Genomic DNA, 24,453 nt, shown 5'->3' on the forward strand with positions numbered 1-24,453 from the left:
TCTCCGGTGTGGTTTGTAGGTATGTATCTGAAACCCTCCCCAGTGGTAGGGGTCTAGAACAGTGAAGCAGTCTGGCAGTGAAGGTTTGCTGCATGTGTCTGAAGGGTGTCCGAAGGTCACAGAACCCAACAGCAGTGTTTCCATTACAGTGGGGCCCAGCTCAGACACACACAAGCCCCTAGCAACCACCCACCATTATACAAGTCTACCTCACAGACAATTTCTGATTTACCTGCAAATGTGTCCTAAGCAGAACTAGAGGCCACAGCACGGTACATAATTACAATATCCTAGCGAGTACTTGTGTAATTGTTTTAGTATGGCTTGAATCACCACAGGACATACCAACCTCATGTATTCAGACCAGGATGCACAATACATGAAAAAAAGAAAGTATCAATTCCATCCCCTAGATTTTACATTCCAGCTGGAAGGGTATCTACAGCACAGTATTTTACCTTGGTCACTGATTAAAACCACTAGGATTAAGAGAATCTCTATAAACAAGATGGTGTTATCTTTAATTTTTGATCTTCCTGCTTGTACATGTTTCAACTTCATTCACGTAATTGAACCTAGATTGTGTCTAGGCACAATCTGTGTCTCTCTCCATCTGTGTAAATTCTTGCACTCCACATGATTTCATCACAAACAAACTCTTTGGAAGCTTGGTGCAACAGAGACAGATCCAGAACCTTTTCCTAATGCAACCTGATACACAGCATCTCATCCCTGCCACTGACTGCTGGAGGATGTGCACTGTGGAACAAAAAAAAAGATAAAAAATTCACAGATCCTCCTGGTGATTAAAATGCAATTTTCACAGCAAAAGGTTCAGCCCAGTTGTTATACACTTTTTTTCTTTTTAAAGCCATGAAGTATCTGTTTCTTGGCATGTCAGAGCTGTGGAAAGCCCAAAGTTGACAGCAGAAAACAAATCAGCTGGGACAGAAGAAAGTTAGGGGGTGAAGGAAGCCACTTTACAAGGGTTCTTCTCCCATGTTAATAGCCAGGCAAAAGGAAAATCACAGAGTGTTAGTACAGTGAACTCAGCTGTCCATACCCTCAGAGTCATAAGTTTGGAGTACCCAGAACAGAGTGAGGAGATGGGGGAAATGCACCGCTTATGGAATTGTAAGAGAGGAATTTTTCAGCTGAATTAACAGTCACGTGGCAGATGTGTTCAAAGCTGCTCGGAGAGGACATCATACAGGACTGATGATGAGGGAACTGACAAGGGGAGTGCTGCTATCAAAGACAACAGGAAGAGAAAGCAATGAAGGACGGTTGTGCAGGTTACCCAGCAACAGCAATTTGCAAAAGCAGTCAAACACTGAAGGACAGCCAAACAGCAACCCTGCTCACTTGTCAATGCACAGGTTCTTACACAGTTACCCCCAGTCCTCTGAGTACCTTCCTTAGATGGTGTCACATGGGCCTGTTGCCCTTGCTGTTGCTAAAACATTAAAAAAAAAAAACTTTTAACTCATTGGGAATAAATTCTAATATTTATTAGAATTTGATATTTCAAAGAGCACCACAGTTATAAAAGGTGCTTTACAGACAGTTAAGAAGCATCAGTTCCCTGCCTTGAGGAGCTTACAATCTAAAATAGACATAACACAAAGGAAGGTGAACACAGGCGAGATGGTGTGGGAAGAAAAAAAAGATGAGAATACACAACAGTTAAAGATCGTAAGAGATTTCCTTCTATTAGTCATGCATTTTAGCGATTCCATTAAAATTAAGTATCACCCATACAACAAACACAGAGTATTTCTAACAGGTGTGAACAGTGTTTCAACAGGATAGGGACACAGACTGGGTGGGAAGGTGAGCTGGTTAGTGTCAGACAACTGGGACAATTTACCCTGTCGTACACAGAGAACACAAGGCCTATTTCCTCCTGTGTGCTCACTAAGCCTGACAGCGCTTTAGTGGTGAACAGACTTTGCACTGATGTCTCTGCACTCCAGAAGAGTAGGCCCTTATCAGATAAAGAGCAGAAGTATTGGGAAATTCAAACATTTTTAACAGGTCAACTGAGCAACGTGCCCCCAGAGTGTGACATGAAGAAAAAGGAGAGAAAAGTAATCCTGCAAATTAAGCAGGAAAAAAATTCGAATTGATCTCTTCAGAACATGCTGACACAAGTGCTTGTTATGCAAATTCATCTAACTCCAGATTTAACAGAAAAGCATTTTAAGGCTTGATCTCACTCCCTGTGCCATCTGTACGTTTTCAGCAGGTCAGCCTGCTGAATGGATGGTTTAACCAAAGGCCACCAGCAAATCAGAACACCATTCCTAATTTTCTCTTCCCCTTATCCAACTGATTTCATCACCTTAAAAGAAACAGGTCCAAATAACATTAGAAATGTTAGGACTTACTGAAATAAAATACGGTAAAAATTCAGCTTACCCCTCCACTAAACCTAAGGCACTACTTTTTGTATGTGGAATATAGTAAAGTTTGAATGAACATTAAATCACATCCCAATATATATCATCAAACGTTATTGTTACTGTTCTCTTCATTTCTCTCAGCTGCTAAAATCCAAATTATTATTATTTTTTGAATGCATAGGTATTATGAGGCTTTGCATGTTAACTGAAACATCAATGAACACGCTATGGCATGGAATATATAATATACATTAAATTGTTATTAGTAAGTTTAGCAGCATCTAAATATGGTACGAGAAGCCACCATTCCAATAATGGTCCATGAACATAGACTTCACTGAGACACCTGCTACCAACAGAACTGGCAGCAAAGCCATCTACGTTCTTAAAAAACAATGAGGGAGAAAAGGGAGTGTCTAAAAAGCCGAGGGCAGGCCAACTGCAGACAATAAAAACATTTAGCCATTCATGAGTGTGAAAAAGCCAGGATATGGCAACATTTTAAAAACAATCCTTCATGGAACTCTCTCCATGGACTCTGCCATTAGATACATGCATGCGGTTACCACTGTCTTTAAAGAATATCAAATATGTTTAAGTATTCATTTACTCTGATAGGTTCTCACTTCAAACAAGCAAAGCTTCACACATAATCTGTAATGGAAGTATAATGGCTCATGTATAATGAGGTCAAACTGAAGCATTAACGATCAAATATCATGGCAGTTGAGACTAGCTTTTGTATGTAAAATACTCAGGCATGCAGAATATGAAAGCAAAATCAATCCTGTAAATCTGATGGACACAGAGTGGTAGTCTGTGCTGCAGTAAGTGCAGTTCCAGATTTCAGATCTTCACTACTAAGGAGCATCCACGATAAAGTGGCTTCAAGGGACAAGAGGGCAGAAGGGAGGCCAGACTGTACGGCCAGTTAATTGGTGACAGGCTGCTAGGGAAGAAAAACACGTACATAAATAAGTTTGGGGATATACTAACAGGAACAATTCTAAATTGTACAAAGCAGTACAGTGACCCCAATCTAGTATCCACATCAATAAAATACAAACATGTACTGATTACAACTCTGCTAACAGCAAATAAGAATTTCTGGTTTCTGTTATGGCTTAGCCCACAAACTTGCTTGTCAAAGCCAGACCCTAAAGTAACTGATAGTGATGAAGGAAAGAAGGATGCAAACTTACAGTTGTCTGATTACATCTAATATATTCTCTTTTAAATCTGACCTCACTCAGTCTTGGGCATATTCACTGCTGCGCAAACACAGGGCTATACTGAAGTCAAGAGTGTCCATTATGGAGAGAACACAGGACTAGGCGAAAAGACTGCAATTTGCTATAAATATATCTCACTGCTCATATCAAGTGCCTGTTGCATACCAAGACTTTGGAAAGAATGCACAGCGAAAGCGTCTTTTTCCCTTGTGTGGCTGCGTCAGCAAGGACATTCTCACATGCAGACAAACATGCTGTGCATATGTAGGCATCTGTTTTGTACACATCGTATCAAATAGCCAGGAATAATTTTAAACTCTCCATTTATCTGATTTTCATTTTGTACTTTTACAATACAAATTAAACCCTCTGCAGTTGGTCTTCCAAAAGACATCATTAAGGAAAGCATTAGGCTGGGAGCAAGGAAGCTCCCATGGGCACTGCATCCAGTAGGCAGTTACGCCATGGGTTAAGGCAGCCCACGTGTGTGTCCCCACCCACCCTCCCAGCACATTGCAACCTGGCCACACAATAGACGCTGCCACCACATCTAATTCTGTGCTTTGCTCAATTTTAGGCACTTCACCTGAAAAAGGTAGCAGAGGCAGGTTAATGGGACTGCAGAGACAGGTTTTAATTGGAGTCACTATATGTATACATACATATATATGTATATATAGTGTATATAATAAATATACATATATAAACACATACATGTAAATAAAAACTGTCATTCACTTCGTAAAGTTCATCCACGGATGTAAGATAAAGCTAGGCCAAGCTAGCTATTAAAATGTGACAATCTCATCCAATGCAGAGATTAAAATATCTGTTCTCTATTAAACCCTATCAATAAGGACCCTTTTGCCCATATAACACCATACTGACTTCAGCGAAAACCCCTGCTGGAAGAACAAATTCCTATCAGTAGATCCAGCCACGACTGAAATTGCTCAAAGAAGTCAGAAGAAACAGCAAGTAAAAAGGCTCAGTTCATTATTTTCATTCACCTTCTGTATTCTGATATTTCATAAGCAACATCTCCTAAAGTAGTTGGATAAAGTCAATTTGAGAAAACTATTAGCTTTGTACTGCTTAGTCCCCCTAGTGGTAGCACTCTACATGCAAAAATGTATTTTATTATTCCTTTTGGTAAACAGAAATAAGCATTTGCAAAGTAAAAGGCCGCAATCTTTCCCATACTTCTTTAAAAATAAATACATTTTCTTCTGAAGCATACTAAGCTAAGCCATACACAGGAATGGAAGAGTATTCTTTACCTTGTTACTGAAAATATAAAAATAAATATCAAATTTGCTTTATCTGCAATGACTTCTCCCAGCATTAAGACTACTTGCAAAAAAAGAGTTTTTAATAGTAACTTTAAAAAAAAAAGATGCAGCAGTGGAACAAGTGCATAAATCAGTTTTATAGCATAAACATTTTCTAATGTCTTCTCATCGATATTAAGCATAGAAAGTGATTCCTAAATTTCTTTCAAAACATAGTATTGATTCGTAAGAAGGAAATTACCAATCCTATTTCCAAATATGACCTTTTAGCTAATACAAGGCTGATATAGCTCAAGAAATATTAATCCAGGTAAGAGTCTTGAAAATCCCCATCTATAGGTAAAGTATTTCCTCATTTTACACTTTCCAGATTTGGGGCTTGATTAAGAATCCTCTCAGCTTTTCATTCTCAAGAACTTTCAACACTCATGAAATAAGACATCTTTTGCCCTACCTTTATCATTAGTAATTATTTTCTCTACTTGAGTAGAGACAGACATATTTGAAAGAACACACTAGTAAGGGAAGAGTTGAAAAGAAGTTCTGATCTGCATCCTGCCCTGAAGCAAATTATCATTAAACAGCAGACACATATATATAAACATCCAGGTGCGATGTGAGTTGGCCTTCAGCCAACTTCCCTTGGATTTGTCTTACGTTTTTTAGAGCCAGCCTGCTTCTTTTAATTTTTAGTTCATTATAAATACACACACACACTACTGTTTGTTGCTCAGCTGCACTGACTTCTTATAGAGAGCCTTTTCTAAGTGTCTCTAGTATGAGATTAAAGGAAATCTTTTCCTTTCCTTGCCTATCCTCATGCAAGTAAAAGACAGTGTCAAAGGGCTCCTGTTCAAGATGCAGACTTCAAAGATGTAAAGATCAGTATGTAAAATATAACATAGAAGTACCATTTTTTGCAGAAATGAGTATCTGGAGACCAGAAGTTAAGCTCTTAAGCTCTAAAGCCAGTGCAACTGCATGGCATGTTTTCTTTTCCAGTCTTACTGTTGTTTCCTTTTAGTTTTTCAGATACTGAAAAGTCCTCCTACTTCCTGCTTTCTGCGTAAACTCCACGTAATATTGATGATCATTTTAGACAGTGCTGCTGTACTAATTATATACGCCTATGTCTTATGGAGGTACTCGTATCATCTGTTTAATAATATCATATAATCTTTCTTACAGAGTTAATTATCATATCCTGAATCACATCTATTGTGGATGAAAAACCATTGTTTAGAAAGCAATACAGAACACATAAATAAGATAGATGTTCAACGTAGCCTGAAGTGAGCAGTGTGATTATCTCCTTTGAACTAAATACTACTTTGTAGCTCAGCAAAAACTTCACTAACTTCCTGCTGAGTATTTCCTTAAAAAGGCTTTGTGGAAACAAATGTGTGTGCTATTACAAGTTTTGTTTTCTTCATTTTTACTTAAAGGGCAGTTTTCATTTAAGAAATTCTGTTTCACTGAATCTACTTAATTTGGAGAGAAAATGAAAAATCGCATCTTACTCATGGAAAGAAGTTTGGACACTACATGCTTTTAAACTGCCACAGTTTCACTATCTGGGGAGAAGAGGCTGCAGAGAGAGAGGCTAAGCTGCAGTTAAGGATAGGAAGAAAAGAAAGGAATTGAACTTACAGTAACGTAGTTCATGGAGAAAAGAATTTCTCTTTCCATTTCCACAAAGTATCCAGGCTCAAATCCTCCTTTTACCTTTAAAAGTGCTATAAAAGCTAAAACCAACACTGAGAAGCCAACCTGCCTTAAAACCCAAGAGGCATTAGTTAATCCTTCCCCTGCCATCAACGCTTAAGTGTCATCCTCTTCATGTAAATTTTATCATAAACAGCATCCATTCCCTAGTTACACTGTTCCTGATATGAAATTAATCAAACACTCTGAACATATATTTAAAATTGTAGTTGTCTGTCTTTCTCTTATTTGTAGCCTCTGTTGCAGTCAGTCATTCTCACATGTACTTTTGCACTTACCATTGGAAGGTCTTTGAGAATTTGTATACCATCACCTGGACCCATATGTGCTATGTGGTTAAAATTAGTTGGGTTAGAAATTAATTTATTTCTCATTTCTGGATCGCGTAGCATCTCCCTGGAAGAGAAAATACTGTTTAGATATTTTGTTCAAGGTGAAGATAGCCGCTTAAAAAATAATTATAGCTTTGATTATCAGCTATCTTAAAATGGAAATTAACTATTTAACCATGTTAGCAATAATAAACTCTTGCTATCAGCACTAGCATGGACAAGCAAGCTGGCAAACTTCCAGCTTGAAGAGAGGGCTAAGGGCAAGAACAAATGAATGATATTTTGCAGGCTAATAGCCCACACCCAATAGTTACTAAAAGTCAGAACATATACAACCACTATTGAGCTGATAAAAAGCTCTGTAAGATGAGCAAAAGCAGAACCCACTTGTGATGCTGTATTACAAAGCACAGATGAAAATGAAGGAGAAAATAAGAAAACAATTAAAGTAATACTGCGGTACCTTTCTCAGTCTGTGGTCAGAATGGCACTACAAGTTCTCCAGAAGTATGCACATTTCAGAGCTCAGAATAAATACAATTTTAAAAGACCAAACCACAATCAGCTCAGAAAAGTCAAGAATAAGAACTGGAATTTTTTTCTCTGCTGCACACACATATTACTTTTCTTATAACCAAAAAGAAAAGAAAGCTGAGAGCCAGCCATTCGTGAAAGAAGTTGAAAGTTAGAAACCTGAAGTACTTGGAGAGTAGTTTAGCAAAGTAGTAGGCCATCCTTAGTGGGTGATAGTAAACGGACAGTAACATGCTTTGTGAACACTGTGAATGAATAGTGCAAACCTAATTTAACTGCCATTTAGGAAAGTATTTGTGACCTGTTAAAGACTTCTATTTAGAAATACATCGTGCAGTCCTATGTCCCCTGAAGGTGAGTTTTCTGAAATTTACAGAATGTGAATGTAGTTAAATAAATCTGAAAAGCATGTGCTTTGGAATACTGCTGAGAGTAGAACTGCCTTTCTAGAAAGAAAAGCAGAACAAAAGTCTGAAAATAATTAATACATATGCATAATTATCAATGCAATCTCCTTTTGCAAAGTGTTTATTACAGATCTTTACATATACAATGTATGTGCACACCTCTGTCCCTATATACAGTATGTGGAAACTTGCATTCCAAATTAGAGCTGTTTCAGACAATTTGTATTACTGAAATTACTCATGTATCCAGCATATATCCATTTCCAAACTGGTATTAACAGGAATTATACAGAGGATTAACACGCTAGTGAAGACACAGAAACATCTGAATAGGCATTCCAGAAAGCAGCAAGTGAAGTACTACTACATTGGCATCATCCACTGTCCTTCAGGACCCACAGGCATGTGCAGAAGACAAGTACAGGTTGCATACTGACCTCCTCTGCTGCATCCTCTCCTCCTCTGGTACTCTGAATGAATAGCGGCGCTTGTTGTTGATATTTCGAACCATTTGCTTCCGGCTGTTATCTGATGTCTCAGGAACTACCAGCTCATCGCCCTCTGGAATCAATATGAAAATGATCCAGAAACTTCATTAGGCATTCATGGAATTTGAATTCAAAGACATTTCCTCTTTCTACTTTTGCTAGTGTAGCACACCACCCATTTTCCATCAAGTTTGAAAAAACGCTCCTTGATTTAGGGGTCTTCTTGGTCACCGTCTACTCTGTTAAACAAAAGCAGACCTAACCATTCTCTTCATCCTTCTGCCACAACCGTATTTCTCAAAATAAACATGGATTAATTCTTTCAAACAAAACCTTTATTTTCCCTTTTCAAGGAGAACATACTTAAAAAAAATTCACAGTATAAAACATTTGTTTTCTGAACTTTGGGAAAGGTTTCTTTAGGTCAAGTTTAAGATTAATTTCAATTCAGCACTGCCAAGATCATTATTAAAGCCCTAAATTGTGCAGGTATTTTTAGATGGTGTTTTGGCAGGCTATCTCAGATGTGGGGGAGCAACTAGTCATTCTGTTTTCTATTTTAAGTCTCTTTATATTTTTATTGAATATTCAAAAGGGAAAAAAAAATCAGGCTACCTGCCTACCAGATATCAGTATCATTGCAATCACTGTGTAATACATAAGCATGGCTTTCTCCCAAACTAACAAGTATACATTTGAGAGATGTATGTATGTATGGAACTTTCTACAATGCACAGATTCAGGCCAAGAGAAAAATGTTTCTTCTAAACAAAAATTTGCATGATGAAAACCGGCTCCTTTTTACTTACCTGCCATTTTGTTTTTGAAATATATTAACCTAATTGTTTCCAATCCTAAAAGGTTGAGCGATCCTTCTGCATTCAAGGGTCGTACCTGAAACAAGGAAAACCAATCTTTTAGTAATAACTCTTATTTACATAGTGCATCTTATTCTGAAAGTTCCAAGGAGCATTCTAATCTTTATGAAAGGAGCACTGTTATAAAGCCAGTCAGGGAGCAGAACAGTGTAATTGGCCAGAGCAAAGCCTACTCCACAGAAGAAATACAATCTGGAGGAAGCAGTATCCAATGACACATGCCTGCTCTCAGAAGTAACAACTGAGAGTCGTTATAGCCACAAAACAGAGGAAAGGACAATCTCAGATCTTCAACTTCTGTTTGGAGATCCAGTACACAAGGAGTTGCCTAAAATTCCACTTAAAGCCATAGGCATAACAACATTCCTACCAGCATTTAAATAAATTGTTCCATAAGATACTTCATGTAATAATACAGTTTCAGTCTATCAGATGCACAAAGCACTAAGATTTTATTTTGTGTTAGCACCATGCCACAATTACACGTTGTGACTTAAGAGTATATACAGATTGCTAAAACCTAACGATATTTGTGATGTACAGCTTCATGAGGAAAAAAAAATCCACTTTCCAAATAGTCTGTAAATTGTTAGAAACAACCCCTTTTCCCCCTTCAGTGTTAAAAGCTTTCCTGAAGTCAGGGTAGACAACATCCACTGCTCTCCCCTCCTTTACCCAGCCAGTCATTCCATTGTAGAAGGCTATCAGACTGGTTAAGCATGATTTCCCCTTGGTGAAGCCACGCTGACTACTCCTGATCACCTTTTCTTCCACATGCTTAGAGATGACATCCAGGATGAGCTGTTCCTTTGCTTCTGTTTTTCATCCAGAATAAGCTGTTTCCCTTTCCCTTTCCTTTCCCCTTCCCTTTCCCAATACAGCTTTAGAGTTGGAATTAGAATACTTTAGTTGGAAGGGACCTACAAAGATCATCAACTCCAGCTGCCTGACCACTTCAGGGCTAACAAAAAGTTAAAGCATATTATTAAAGGCATTATCCAAATGCCTCTTGAACACAGACAGGCATGGGTCATCAAACACCTTGCTAGGAAGCCTGTTCCAGCTGAGCAAACACCTCCTAAATACCAAGGTAGTGTCAGTTTTCAAACACTTCTTCCTTTTGGTAAGTGAACCAAACCTAACAAAATTCTACTTACAATCTTTTTTTTTCTTTTAGTTCAATTATGTTTAAACAAGCAGTTTTAATGATGAACTCTAATGTCCTTAAAAAGAAAAAAAGTATGAATGTAGCAAAGCAATACTGAAGTCTAGTCATATTCTTTAACTGATATCAAAAGAGCAAGTTACCTTTTTGAGAGGAATAGTCTGAATCCACTCCATGGAATTCACGTCAAAGACATCAATTGCATTTTCACTATACACAGAGAGGTATGGTGCATTGTAACCTGAGATGGAATGATTAGGTATATAGTCATGTGCTTTTACACAGGGTTCACAATATACAACTTGTTATGGTTTAACAGTATTTATAAGAAAAAGCAAAACTAAACCAACAAAAAAAACAAAACCAAAACAATCTAAAAACAACCTTAGGTTGCAAAATAAATTTTAACTAAAAAAATGGCCATTAAATTTATAGCAAAGGCAAACCACCACCAAAAAAACTTCTAAAACCTTCACAAGATTTTTCTTTTAACTTTGCAGAACCAAACCACTTCATGAACTACAAGGAATTACAACTTACTCTGCCAAGCACTGATGTTGTTAAATATTTTTCTTCTCTAAAAACCCTATTTTTAACAGTTTGTATTTTGTACATGATGTGGTAGGTATTCTTGTTATTTAATAACCGTCCTTTGAATGAATGTGCTTAGTGTTTGGACCATGTACTAAATGAACATCAGTTAAAATTAAGCACCATGATACAGTCAGTAGTGTCTTCATATTTCCTGCTAGTTTTAATTCTCTTTTCTAATTTTCCACATTGTAAAGGGAATTCTGTGCTACTCATTTCGCACATTTTCCAAGCATGAAATTTTTTCCACTGGGACATCTAAAGGATAATTCAGTACTTCCACATTGGCAAGAAAGCTGCCATAGTCTGCCAAGACTAACAAGAGCATCTAACTTTTGTTTATATGTAACACTATTTGCTATAAAATATACCTCTGTTCTGAATTGGAATGCCATCAAGTCACTTCATTTAAGGCAATGAAAAAACTTGCACAAATGTCAATGGCCAGTATAGAAAGTCTACATGTGAAAATAACTGTTTTTTATTCATTTACTTAATCTTTTATTCTGACTCAGTCATTTTCTGAGTTCTGACATCATAATAATCATGTTCTTGCTTGAAAAACAGAAGTGACATACAGGCTGTAAAAACTTATTCTTCCACGTTGAGATGGGGCTTCATTCAGACCAGAGGAAACATTACTCTCCTCTGCAACGTGACTAGTGCTGTCACAGTGAAGTAAGAAGGCAGACTATCTTAAAAATCAACATAGGACTGTGCTCTTATAATCTGAGGACAAATTTGGCTAATCTTTATCTGCATTCAGAAAGATATTAAAAAGAAGGCAAGTACTGCAGCTTTCTTCTTCCTCTGTCACAATTATGAAGTCCCAGCTTTGAAAAAACATGCAATAAACATTTAACACAATTCTTACTAGAAAAGGAAATCTTGAAAATTTTCATTTTTTTTCCCAATGAGGTTAGGAAATACATTTTCTACACTGTTGAAATACATTTTCTACTACTATGCTGTAGTTCGGAAAATATGGAAAAAAAAGAATAAAAGAAAATTAAAAAGAAAGAGAAGATGAACGAGAAAAGAGTTGAGAGAATGAAGGAGCAACAAAAGAAAGGGAAAAAAAAATCAGTAAGCAAGAATAAGTACCATTAAGAGAAAGACAAGTCTAACTACCAGATCCTGTTATCTTTGAGCAATTCAAATCACAATGCTGAGCCAAAGTATAATCAAATTTTTAGGCTTTAAACAGCAACAGTCTAGTTCCAGCTGTAGCAAATGCAAAAAGATCCCACTAGCCTCTCTAGGGCCTAAGGCTGTTTTAGAGATCAGGCTGGGTGTTCAGACATAGGAGATCAGGTGACTGACCTAGAAATCCTGGCCCTTGGTTTCTCTTTGCACTAGCTACAGCAGCACAAGTCTGTTATGGAGCTGTCAAAACTAGTGTAAATGAGATCAGGATTAAATCCTCTTGACCAGATTTAAAACCGCTGACACAGAAGCTGAGTACTCATTTACCTGTTGAGTACTTTTCCTTGAATTTCACATCCTGGGGATATTAATACAAGCAGTGATCACTTCTATGTATAACAACAAATAGACTGACACACGGAGCAACTTACAGCAAGATGATGGAGTCGCAGGCCACATCAATTCTTGTTGTCTAGACCTTCGGCCCTGGCAATCAACATAAACCCCTACGCTGCTAAAACACAGCAGGTATTCTTTATTTGAGATTTCGACTGCACAGATGGCATCAGTTGGCTGCTGTGAGATAAATGATAGTGTGTGGTCATCTGGATGGAGCAGACTGTATGGGCTGCCTTCTCCATGAAGGGGATATTTTAAGAAACCTGACTGGTAGCCTACACAAAGACGGTCACTGAAGACTGACATCCACTGGACATTCCCCTGAACTTGGATCTCCTTGATCTTTTTGTGGCGTGTCTTACTCTGATTTAGTTCATAACAGAGGACCTGCCTTTTCATAGCTACACACAAGCATGTAAAGGCTCCATGGCGTACGTGTCCAGAAACTATTGACTGGCAGCCTTTTGTTTCTGCCAACTTATAAAACTCAGTCTCTCTTCCATCCAGCGCTGCCATGGGGAAAAGCCGCACATGACGGTTTCGTCCTGAGATTACTGCAATGAGCTGTTCATTTGGGATAAGCTCAATCTGATGAACCTTCTTATTGTCACCAACACGGATAATCTCTAAAAAAAAACCAACAAAAATGATAACAGTGAAGTGTGAATTGATTTAAAAGTATGTATTTGTAGTGGATAAACTATGAAGTAAATAAAAGAAATCCCCTTTATTGCTCCCTTAAAATATATTTAAAAATACAGAATTGTAATTTGTATTTTAATTATACCAGATATGCCAGTGCTGGATAATCCTTTGACTTCTCATCAGAAAAAGGGAGGAACAGATCCTATGTAATAACAGCTGCAATATCATTTTAGAATTAATTTAAAAAACAATTTATAGCCACTAAACTACTGAATAAAGGAAAACCCTCAGAGAACTAAATTGTACAATTAAACATGTTGCTTGTTGAATTAGCTTTGGCATCTGCTGTTATGTCTCTACATAACTGAACATAAGGTTTCATTTCCAATACCAAGGAGGAGGTTACACAGAAGTCCAATCCAAGCACCTTACTGAGATGCACAGCAGAAGAAGATGAGGTAAAAAGTCACAGACTGGAATGGGGGATGTTCCAGCTAGATATGAGAAGATGTTTCATTGTGAAATACACATTGCAACAAGCTGCCCAGAGAGGTTGTGAAATCTCTGACCTTAGGTATTTTCAAGACCTGACTGGACAAAGACCCGACCTGGCCTGAATTCAATTTTGAGTCTGCTTCAAACAAGGAAATAAAACCTTCAGCTGCATTCCAGATGATGGATCTTTGTTACTGGAACTGATACCCAAAACTGAAAGCACAGAGAACAGCTTCTTGATTATCTGCTCTCACATGGGGCTGTCCAACTTGTAATATAGTAAATTGAGAAAAATGAAACTAGAGGATATCGTTAAGAGAACAAGGCTTACAAAGTCACTTTCTGGTTATTTAATATAAGGGAAATTATTACCAGTTCCGAATCTCTTACCATCTTTGGTGACATGCACAACAAATAACCCTTCTTCATTCCCCAGTGCTATTCTTTCATGGTCTATGATATTAACAAAGGGGGAAAAAAAAAGGTTAGTTTTCTTTTAAAATGTTTTTTTTTTCAACAAATATGATAATTCTGATTAACAGAGACTTTTTAATATCTTGAAATAAACAAATATAAAGCCAAAATAAACACATTCATCTAAAATAAGAAGAAAAAAACAATGGTCTTTCAAATTTCTGAAAAAAATAAGTCTTTTTCCATTTCTCCTGTTAGTACAAATAACACAAGAAACATTATTTTTAAGAAATCATTCAGAGTACTTAGGTGTACCATTTACTTTGCAATAAATAAAAAATCACATTTAAATAATCTGAGCTCAACATACTTTGTGCAGTACCATTTTAAAAGACTTTATTCTCAGCTCTCAATTCTTCTCTCTTTTTTAACAGGCAGATTTTTGTAAAATCAGTGATTTACACCTATTCTGAAGTTCTAAATCTGTCCATTTAAGGAATTATGTTTACAGAATAACAAAAGAGTAATGTTTAATGCTTAGCCAAAATGGCTTATAACTATGCGTCTGTATATTTTTAAAGATGTGACAAAAGTTCTGGGTCATACTTTGCACTTCTCTTGTACTCCCATACATATTTCCATATGGGATAAAAACACTACATATTATTCTCTTTTCAGTAAACAATGTAATTTAACATATTTTTCTTTAAAAGGTATGCTTTAAGCATACCCATCATAGAGGCCATCATGAATCAACTACATTACTCTGCTTTTTTTCTGGCAACATTAGAATCTAAGAGAAGAAATTTTTCTCAGAGATTTCTTCTTATTCATTTCATACCTATGATTGCTGCTGACTGTGTTGTTTTGATGAGGGGTAAGGTGCTATCATACGCTTCTTTGGGAACATAGACTGAGCGGTCTTTGAGTTTGTTCTTCTTCAAAATCCTATGCAATTCATTGAGCACTCCTACCCATTTGCTTTTTTCATTCTCACCGTCTGCTAGAATCAGGATTGAACACTTATTACTGGATGCAGAGAGCTGGGAAGCTGTGACCTGGAAAATTTTTAAATACATATTTTAAGTCATAAGCAATAAAAGATTTCGTCTTGATCATTTATACAGGATATCAGATGCATGTAAAGTGTTCTGTTAATCAGCTATCTGATCTAAGAATGCAAAAACTTAGCTTTAGTTAATAGAAAAAAATTTATCACAATCAAGAGCTCATGGCAGAAAGACCTATAGATATGTGAATAACTCAGCAAAATCTGAAAACTTTTTTTGGTAACATATTTATATTTATTCTGTAACTTGGAAACATCCACCCTAAATCAGCTAGACATCTCACAGCAATTTTATAATGTAAAGAATTTCTTACAAAGTATTCTGTATTTTTTAAAAGTCAATAGTTTCCATCGTTAATTTAACGTAATAGGAATGGTATATACATAAGAATGACCTATCACCATCATGTATTTGGTACAGCTGCTACAGATAAAAGCAAAAGCCCCTTTTGTAGGTTTATCTCCTCCTAGCATGCAGAGTGCTGAACAGTCTGAAAGCAGGAAAAACAAGGAGTGAAATACAATGGTGCAAGTAAAGAAATGATACGAGAATTAATTAGACACCAAAGATTTTTCACTGAGGTCAAAGCTTCAACAGAATATCCAGTAAAAATAAAAAGAATATTAGAAAAAGACAGTGATGGCAAAATCCTGATACCAGGTAACATATAAATTTCAACGAATATATTACACTATATTTCTATACTAACTACCTGATGAATGGGAGTTTTCAGAAATCCAGTGTCTATATATGAAGAAATTACATACAAAAAATGCTTCAGGAATAATGCAGCAAATCAAACTGAGAAGCAGAAGACAACTTTGGGAAATGAAAGTGTAGAAGGTCATGAAGAACAGAATTTCAAATGGCTAATAGGAAGTTGAGAAACATAAGTCTTATTGTGAAGGTTAGAAAAAAATAAAACCTATCATCTTTTTTGATGAAAACTTGTGCTATTTTTATGACGAAAAATATATGGATCTATGTACAGAGCTTTATGCACTGCTGCAGTCATGAATAACACACTGCTAGAACTTGTGACAGAAGTTAAACACTAGCCGGTAGTCAGTGAATGCATGCTGTACATCCCAGTGTAAAACCCTGTACTTCTGGGTAACTATGCTCAAAACATACATACTTACTCGAAAGATACAGGGGATATCTTTTCGATTTGCGTGGATGACATCTGAAGCCAGGACAGAACTCACTGAGAATTCTTCATCCCTTATGGAGACCATAAACATTATTGGAAATAATGTTAAGGAAAGCAAAATCTGTATGTTTGGTTGTTTACTTATATTTCCACAGTACCAACTTCCTTGTTTTGTTACGTACACAACAGGACAGTACTGAGATCTAATTTTTAAAATTATCCTGACTTTTCTCTTTATCTGCAAATTGAACTCATAATGCAATGTTACGTAATTACTCCTGGTAAATGCTGATGGAAATATACCTATTCAGAGTATTTATTTTTGCATCTGTTTAAATTAAAAACTTAAAACAAAAATCAAACTAGAAAGAACAGACTGGGGCAAGAAGACCCTTTCGACTCTTTCATAAAAATCCAAACTGTCTAGAAGTTGTAATCTTAACTGGGTACGCTAGATGTCATCAACCTTCATCGAAGTCAGTAGTATTTCAATAATACTGAAGACAGTGAGAACAAAATATTCGGCCCTCCTGAATACAAAGTTCTATTAATTTTATCCAATGACAAAGGTCAATCTGTCTTCAAAAACTCTGTCCAACCCCCCAAAGAATGTATTTTTATTCTTTACTCATTCCACTTCTTACACACAGCTAACAGATGCATTTTGGCATAGGAAGTAGTAATGAAGTTTTAATTGCGTTGTCACCCCCCTTCCCCTTACGAAAAGCTCCCACTGAACAACAGAAAGCTTACCTCATGTCTATGACTTGACTCACTATCACACTGGGCTGGGATGCTTTTCCTTCTGCTATATCATACAGGAAGAGTTTAAAATCACAGATCACTGCCAGCGCTCTCTGCCAACCTTTCTTTACTCCAGCTGGTTTGGGTACCTTTAGCAAAATAAATTCTGATCAATTCTTTAAATCTCTGTACAGTCAAAAATCAAACAGGCAGTACAAAAATCAATTCTCTTATCTAGGCTGACAAACTTTTGTTCAGTGATAATGTTAAGCAAGATAAGAAATAGCATAGATGCAGTAAGAGCATCAAACACAATCATACAGATACCACACCATGTTATTTAAAAAAAAAATAACACCACTTTCTCCCTAGTAAACAAGCTTATTCAAAGATATGTTGACAAAAGATATAAACATCTATCTCTAGTTGGTCAACAGAAATCTGCCTAGTAATTTTTTAATTAATTCTTTACAAGCTATTACCAGCAAACAGTACTAGTCAACAGGAAGACTCAAAAACTCATTGGCCTGGGAAGATGATCTGATCTCTAGAGATGGACTATTCAAGACCAACTCAAAGCACAATGGCCAACAGACACAGAGAGAGAAATACTGTTGAAAATGCCAAGAGTTGCTCTGTGAAAATTTGTCTTAGTTTCCGAACTGTTACCTTAAGATATTACTAAATCCTTCTCCCCTAAAATTAGTGTTTAATTTCACCTCCAGAAAGCAACAAATTTAATGCAAGTGCCCCAAATGCTGCTACTTGATACTTACTCGGACATGTCCTTCGTAAGCTGTTCCTATACCTTTCTGTGGATCTATTCCCAAAGGGCCCTTAGTCTGTTCAGGAGGGATTGGACATACTGCAGGGGCCTTGTCTGCACAGGTCACGTGGCAGGAGAATCCACATACTTGTGAGGAGGAAAAGAAACAAAAGTATTTGATGGTTATTTCTTATGCAATGCAAAAGCTATGATAATGATGATGATACTTTTTCTATTTATTTATTTTTTGATTAACAACTGAATTGTTGCACTGAACTTTGCTACACTAAAACAGAAAAGTAATTTTTTTTTGCACAACAGCAGTGCATAATTTGATTGGATCTAAATTCAGAGTTGTTCAGCTTCAGAGTTCTATGGATACACAGTCTGGTTTCATTCAGGTAAGAAAGAGCCTCATTAGAAGTTCCAATTGAAAAATCTGTATGATTTTTTTTTCTAGGTCCATCCGTCTTATAAACAAAAAGCTGGAAACTTCCCTAAATGATGTGTGTTATTCTGTGTATACATAAATCTAGAATAAATCAGTCCTGGAAAGAAGCAATATTGTTACTAAATGACAAAACTTTCTTACATATTGCCCCGGGTCGTAAAGCAAGGTTGCTGTCAGTATACTTGACCACTGACTGCTGCCCCTTATTGCTAATTTACATAAACTCTGCTAAGCTCTTCTGCCACCAACCAGAATAAGTACTTCCCCAGATAACTAGGTAATTTTTTACGTGAGATACTCAAAGTGTTTGGCTTCCACTGTTACAAGACAGCAGAATGACAATATATTCTGTTATTCAAAACGTATACAGAAGACACCTGCATTATTGTTTACTATGCAATCTGCATCTGTAAGAACTTCAGTTCCCGTTCCCTGCTTTTATACTTACCTTCACAAGTGCAGCCCTGTCTTATTAAACCAACCATCAGAGATGTGCATTGATTGCATTTTGTTGGGGTATTAAATGATTTCACTACAAACTGATGTGCTTTAGGCTGTGAAACAAGCAGACAAGGATGTTAATACCTGTAACACTTCTGAAGAATAGTTATCTTTTCACAGACACAAGAGTGTTTGCTGAAATGAGACCTGAGTTCCTAACACACAGGCTGAAGACATTCCTTATCAGTGCTTGTTATTGATAACTTAAACCATCCCATGCGAACATAACCACAGAAACTGAACCTTGCCTCAGAACATTAGTTTGCTTCCACCATAGACAGGAAAGTTGACAAAATTATCCAATTGCACTCATTACAAGTTGAACATATGTATATACCTATCTTTCAAGAAACATATTCAGTGCTTCACTGTAAGGAGTGTTGCATTAGTTCAAAGTAAAATATCAAACTTTTTCAAAATTCTTATTTTTATGCCAGAAAGCATGACAGAGTTAAGTTTTACGGTGTCACGCACAGGCAATTTCAGAATACCCAATTTAAAGCAATAATACAGATAAAGTTGATTTTAAAATCAGTTGATTGCAACTGATAGACCAGCTGAAGTGCCTCTACACACAGCATGGGAAACAAGCAGAAGGAGTTGGAAACTATGTCACAGTTAGACAAATATGACCTGATTGCTATCATGGAAACATGGTGGGATGAATCACACAACTGGAACACTGTAATTGAGGTCTATAAGCTTAGAAAAATAATCATTATTTACTGTTAAGGCAAAACATTTGTAAAAATGAAACAATGTGTGCAGTACAATCTGTTTCACATGATTCCAAGTGCACCCACTTAGTATTTTTGATTGACCTGTTTAGACGTTGCCAACAGAACTGCCTGCTCAAACATCTTTAGCATTCTTTTACATAAAATCTTTTGTTATTTTGCAATTTATCAAAGCAGTGGAACAGATGTACTAGAAAGACTTACTCACTTCATTGATTAATTGCAAAAAAGGCTTTTGTTGTTGTTTTTGTTTGTTTTTTCATATACACAGAAGAACCCTGAGCTATTGAGGGGCTGTTAAATTTTAGAAAGCAACCAGCCTGCACACAAAGAACGCTTCTGGAGAGTTCTGGTAAGATTCCTGATGCTGTGGCCCAGGAGCAATACTTTTCCCCTTATTGTACAAAAAGTGTGAACACATGATTGAATACCTTTAGTGCAGAAAGTCCTGATCCAATATATGCTGTCTTCATGGTTGGCGTGTGAATTGAACGGGGAGGATGATCCATAACCTGATCGTAGTCCCCAAAAGATCAAGAAGACATCAAATACACACTATCAAAGACAGCTTGAATAAAGTAAAAATACTACAACCTGCCGCCCACTCCATTCCCAAACATACAAAAAAAACCAAACTGACTAACAAAGGAAGGACTCAGGAATACAAATCTTACTTGTCATAAAAATGATGTGCAAGATTCAGCTCTTAAATATTTGACATCTTAAACGGCAAAAATGGTTTTGCATTAGCTCCATTTAACTGACTATTTTCTAACATAAAATAATCAGAGAATTGATTTTTTAAACAGGGACAGGGGATGATACATTATTACAGTTGCAGAACCTTGCTAATATTTTGTATGGACAAGACTCCAAAGCAAGACTCCAAAACATGCTCTCACAAACTATATTGTAACATCAACTTTGTGCAAATATTTCTTAAATTTTCACAACTAAGGATACATTATGCAGAGATATCCAATAATTGATTTAACATAGTCCCCATCCCAAACCAACTAACCATACATAAAAGGACTCAATATTCCCCAAAGTACAGCTCACCACCAGTGCAGAAAGCTATTTACAGGGTTCTAAATAGTCCCTACAGTATAGCGAGTTTAGTTTCTAAACAAAAAGATTTGTAACAGCAAAGTAAAACTGATACTCCTAAAAAAATAAATAAATCAGAGTACCTCTATGGGTTCAGTTTCGCTTGCTGTAGAAGGAGACCTTGATCTTGAATGGAGGTGAGACTTGGTATCTTCATCCCGTGATGGTGTATTAGACAATGTAAAATTCTCAACTGAATCAATCTAGGAGAACAATTCCAGAGGGGGAAAAAATAAAAGAAATCAAAGACATCATTAAAATGGATTTCTTGACTCTTACCAAAATAAGATAAGGAAGCAGCAGAACTCCTAAGAGAGAACTGAGAAAGAAAAAGTCAGTTTTAAGTAACTCTTTAATCAAGCTACAAAAACACAATTTAAATTATTAAATATGAAGACGCCAAGGCTTCTGCTGAGAGGTGAGCACATGCATAAGAAATGCTAGTTCAGGGGCCTGATAAACACTCAAGGAGACTTGTAATTGAGCATTTTTAAAGGGTGACTATTTCCTAAACATTACTCTTATTTTGTCCACCAGTAATAGAGATTTGTTAGTAGTGAATTCCCATATAACCCACATAAATCAGTGCAAATGTATTTAGCAGAAAAGGCATAGCAAATGATATATTTCCTTAAATTAGCATTAACAATATTCACAGAGAATTGAAAGGTTTTGTACTCCACCGAAACTACAAAAAGGGAAACATCTTTATTTTCTACATTTTCTTCAGGGGACTATTTTCCTAGTCTTTGATACACAACAAAACTAAGCCAAGAACAAGATTATACTGAACAAGAGGACAATGGGTATGATCAGGTGTCCTGATAACAAGTCATCTTTTGCCTGATTTTCATCAGACAAATGAAAATCAAGACTGAAAATCAAATAAAAATCAAATGAAAATCAGAGAATGTAAGATTCTTCATTGTAAACATGACATCCCCACATCAAAGTTTTGGATTTATTTTTTATTTAAATTAAAGTGAGATAAGGATGCTTTTCTCCACTAATAATAAAACTAAAAGCTGGAGGCCTACAGGAGGCTCCACTGCATGTCTGGCTTTTCTAGAGCAATGTTATCAACAGTTCCCCATTGCTAAGGATTTGGGTAACTTGCAAAAAAAAATAAAATACGCAGCAGCCTTTACAGAATGCATCTGAATATTCTAATGTTTTTTTTCTTCATTTGCCATTGACACCATACTAGGAATTTAATAACCTCTGCTACTTTTTGGGGAACAAAATATATCGCCATGCCAATCTTATACATGCATATACAGTCCTCTTCCCCAGAAACTCAATCATGGTAATGAACAGGTGCAGCTGAAGCTCTCTCTTGCTCTTTTTTTTAATTTTTATTTTAGATTGTAGTGAGCTAAGTTTGATGACTTCTTTACCATAGTCATCAAAAAAAAATGTCATAGAGAATGCTCATCAGCTTAATCAACTTAGGCAAATTAAGATGCCTGCATCTTCTTTCTATAACAAAAAAAAAATTTGCATCACGGGATAATGGGATACACCTGTTTTCTGCACATAGGTCATGCATTTCAAGTACTGAGGCAAAAATTAGCAGTAAACATTTTGCGCTCAGATTTATCAGAAGCAAATTATAATTGGAAGCTTCATCCAGTATTAGAAACACTGATGCCTTTAAGTAGAAAATCCCCAGACACATAGTATTGTTTCAATTAAACTTTTTTTTTTTAAAGCAAGTCTGAATATGCGATAACTTAGAATCCAGTCAAAGACTATTTAACCTCAAAAAATCTAGCTGCTTCTTTACAGTGCTATTTAAAAAAGTAAGCCCAAGGAGTAACCACAGGATTTTTTTTTTCGTAGCAAGAAGCAGACTTTCCTTCTCTTCTTTCAGTTAAATTCAAAGATCTAATCTATTATTTCAAAAACATTTCCACATACTCAGAAGGCTTTCCCTTTCAAAGTACTATCTGCATACCAAACAATTTTCATGGTGTTTCTTAAAAAATTTAGTACAAGGATAATATAAATAATGGAACTTTCCGGTAATGTGCTACAAAGCCTTTGTGGTTAGAAGTCAACTGCTGAACTATTTACAAATGTATTTTTACTTTGCTTATGAACATAAAAAGCCCCAAAACACACAGAACCTGATCTAACATTACTGAATTTGAAGGGAATTTAACCACCAACTTTACAGGGTATTAAGCTATACGGCTGCTGTAATCTTCAGGTTCCTTGTTTTAATGAGATGAAGTAAGTACAAAAGAAACATAACTGAGCTACGGCCAGAAGCTTAAGTGGACCATAATATTAGCACCATTAAAATTAGTCTTAAACTAAGCCAGTGGATTATGAAAACAACATTTCGGATCAAATTGCAATAGCCTTGTACGGCTTCCACCAGACTGTTTAATGGTATACACAACGTCATCTATGAAGGTGACAACACCAGGTTAGATGAAGCCCTGAGCAACCTGATCTAGTGGGTAGCATCCCTGCCCATGGCAGGGGGGTTGGAACTAGACGGTCTTTGAGGTCCCTTCTAACCCAAGCCATTCTGTTATTTTATGAAGGTCTGAGCCAAAGCTGGCCCCTGTATAAATACATCTGAATTGGAGCCACAATAGGCAAAAACAGTCACTGTAATCTTGCCTAAAACACTGAGATGCTGAGATGTGTGCTTTGAACTACATTAGGACATTATTAGAGCTGTGCATATCATTGTTTATTTATTGATTATTCAATAGAAATGCTTTGTATGCTTTCCTAGTCTTACTATCAGATATATATATATGAAAGAATCAAAAGAAGTAGCTCAAAGTAGAGTGAGTTCAAAGTGGACATGGCATACCTGATACCAATTCAGGTACAAAGTTTTGGTAAAACCATGTTTTAAAATCCACCTCAATTTCTGAAACACCACAAAGCTATCCAGCTTGATAGACTATAACACATACAACTATGTCTTCCTTGTAGGAATTTTTCCTGCCTTCTTCAATGTTTCAGTTTACTCAGTTTCCTACTTCTCATTTATTTATCTTTGTGCTGTGACATTTTCTGTTATTTGCTGTGACATGCCTCCTGAATGCCAAACTTCTACCTTCTACAGGAAATTCTTGTAACCCTATGTGTCCTCTCCAAAGGTCAAGGAAACGAACAGGCCCTCATTTGACATCTGCTCATCTTCCCATCCTGTATCAACCAGATCAGCCTTCACAATGAATTTTCATACTGAAATGAGAAAGTATCCAAAGCATCTTCTTTAGTTACTGCGATATTCTGCTCATGGAAGTATTACCAAACCAAATACTCCAGAAGCTTTTAGCCCACAGCTGTAAAACAACAAAAAGCACAGCAGCAGCAGCAGCAAGCAGTAGCAGCAGCACAAGACATGCAGAGAGATATATACGTAATCCATACATTAAACAAAGGCATGTACACAACAGGCAAAAATAAAGGGCTACATAGAGTAAGACAGCCTCTTACACATCTGCCTCTGTTAGCTGGAATACAGGAAGGAGAGCGCTTTAACAAAGAAAGGAGGAGAGTATGTTACAAAACCAAAGTGACATATACTTCAGCTCTGATTCATTGCTGTGTATTTCCAGATGTACCGTTTAGACACACACAAACACGTTCATTTTTAAAACAATTTTCAAAACACTATTCTGGGGTAACAAGAGGAAAGAAACGTCAAAAAAAACGAACAGTTACTTTAGAGTTTGTAGCTTTACAACAGACAATAACAGTGAAACTACAGACTATGTTACACTAAAGAAGTATGATTTGTA

General features: G+C 36.5%; 1 protein-coding gene across 3 annotated transcripts in view; it reads right to left on the minus strand.

Moving 5' to 3' along the window:
* The window catches only part of CDC42BPA (CDC42 binding protein kinase alpha), a 162,398-nt gene that overhangs the window by 10,357 nt on the left and 127,588 nt on the right, over positions 1-24,453 (minus strand). For 2 of the 3 annotated variants that reach the window (XM_035564799.2, XM_035564806.2), the window contains 13 exons: positions 20,764-20,883; positions 20,002-20,082; positions 18,781-18,886; positions 17,892-18,028; positions 17,125-17,264; positions 16,361-16,442; positions 14,990-15,206; positions 14,125-14,187; positions 12,627-13,220; positions 10,602-10,699; positions 9,225-9,309; positions 8,365-8,488; positions 6,933-7,050 (listed from right to left, as the gene is read on the minus strand). In XM_035564799.2, coding sequence (XP_035420692.1) covers positions 6,933-7,050; positions 8,365-8,488; positions 9,225-9,309; positions 10,602-10,699; positions 12,627-13,220; positions 14,125-14,187; positions 14,990-15,206; positions 16,361-16,442; positions 17,125-17,264; positions 17,892-18,028; positions 18,781-18,886; positions 20,002-20,082; positions 20,764-20,883 — 1,965 coding nt within the window. Of the gene's footprint in view, positions 1-1,545; positions 3,355-6,932; positions 7,051-8,364; positions 8,489-9,224; positions 9,310-10,601; positions 10,700-12,626; positions 13,221-14,124; positions 14,188-14,989; positions 15,207-16,360; positions 16,443-17,124; positions 17,265-17,891; positions 18,029-18,780; positions 18,887-20,001; positions 20,083-20,763; positions 20,884-24,453 lie in introns of those variants that run through there. The other variant, XM_035564814.2, reaches the window with a different exon arrangement.

This window comes from Cygnus atratus, chromosome 3, assembly GCF_013377495.2.
Source record: "Cygnus atratus isolate AKBS03 ecotype Queensland, Australia chromosome 3, CAtr_DNAZoo_HiC_assembly, whole genome shotgun sequence".
Classification (NCBI taxonomy): domain Eukaryota; kingdom Metazoa; phylum Chordata; class Aves; order Anseriformes; family Anatidae; genus Cygnus; species Cygnus atratus.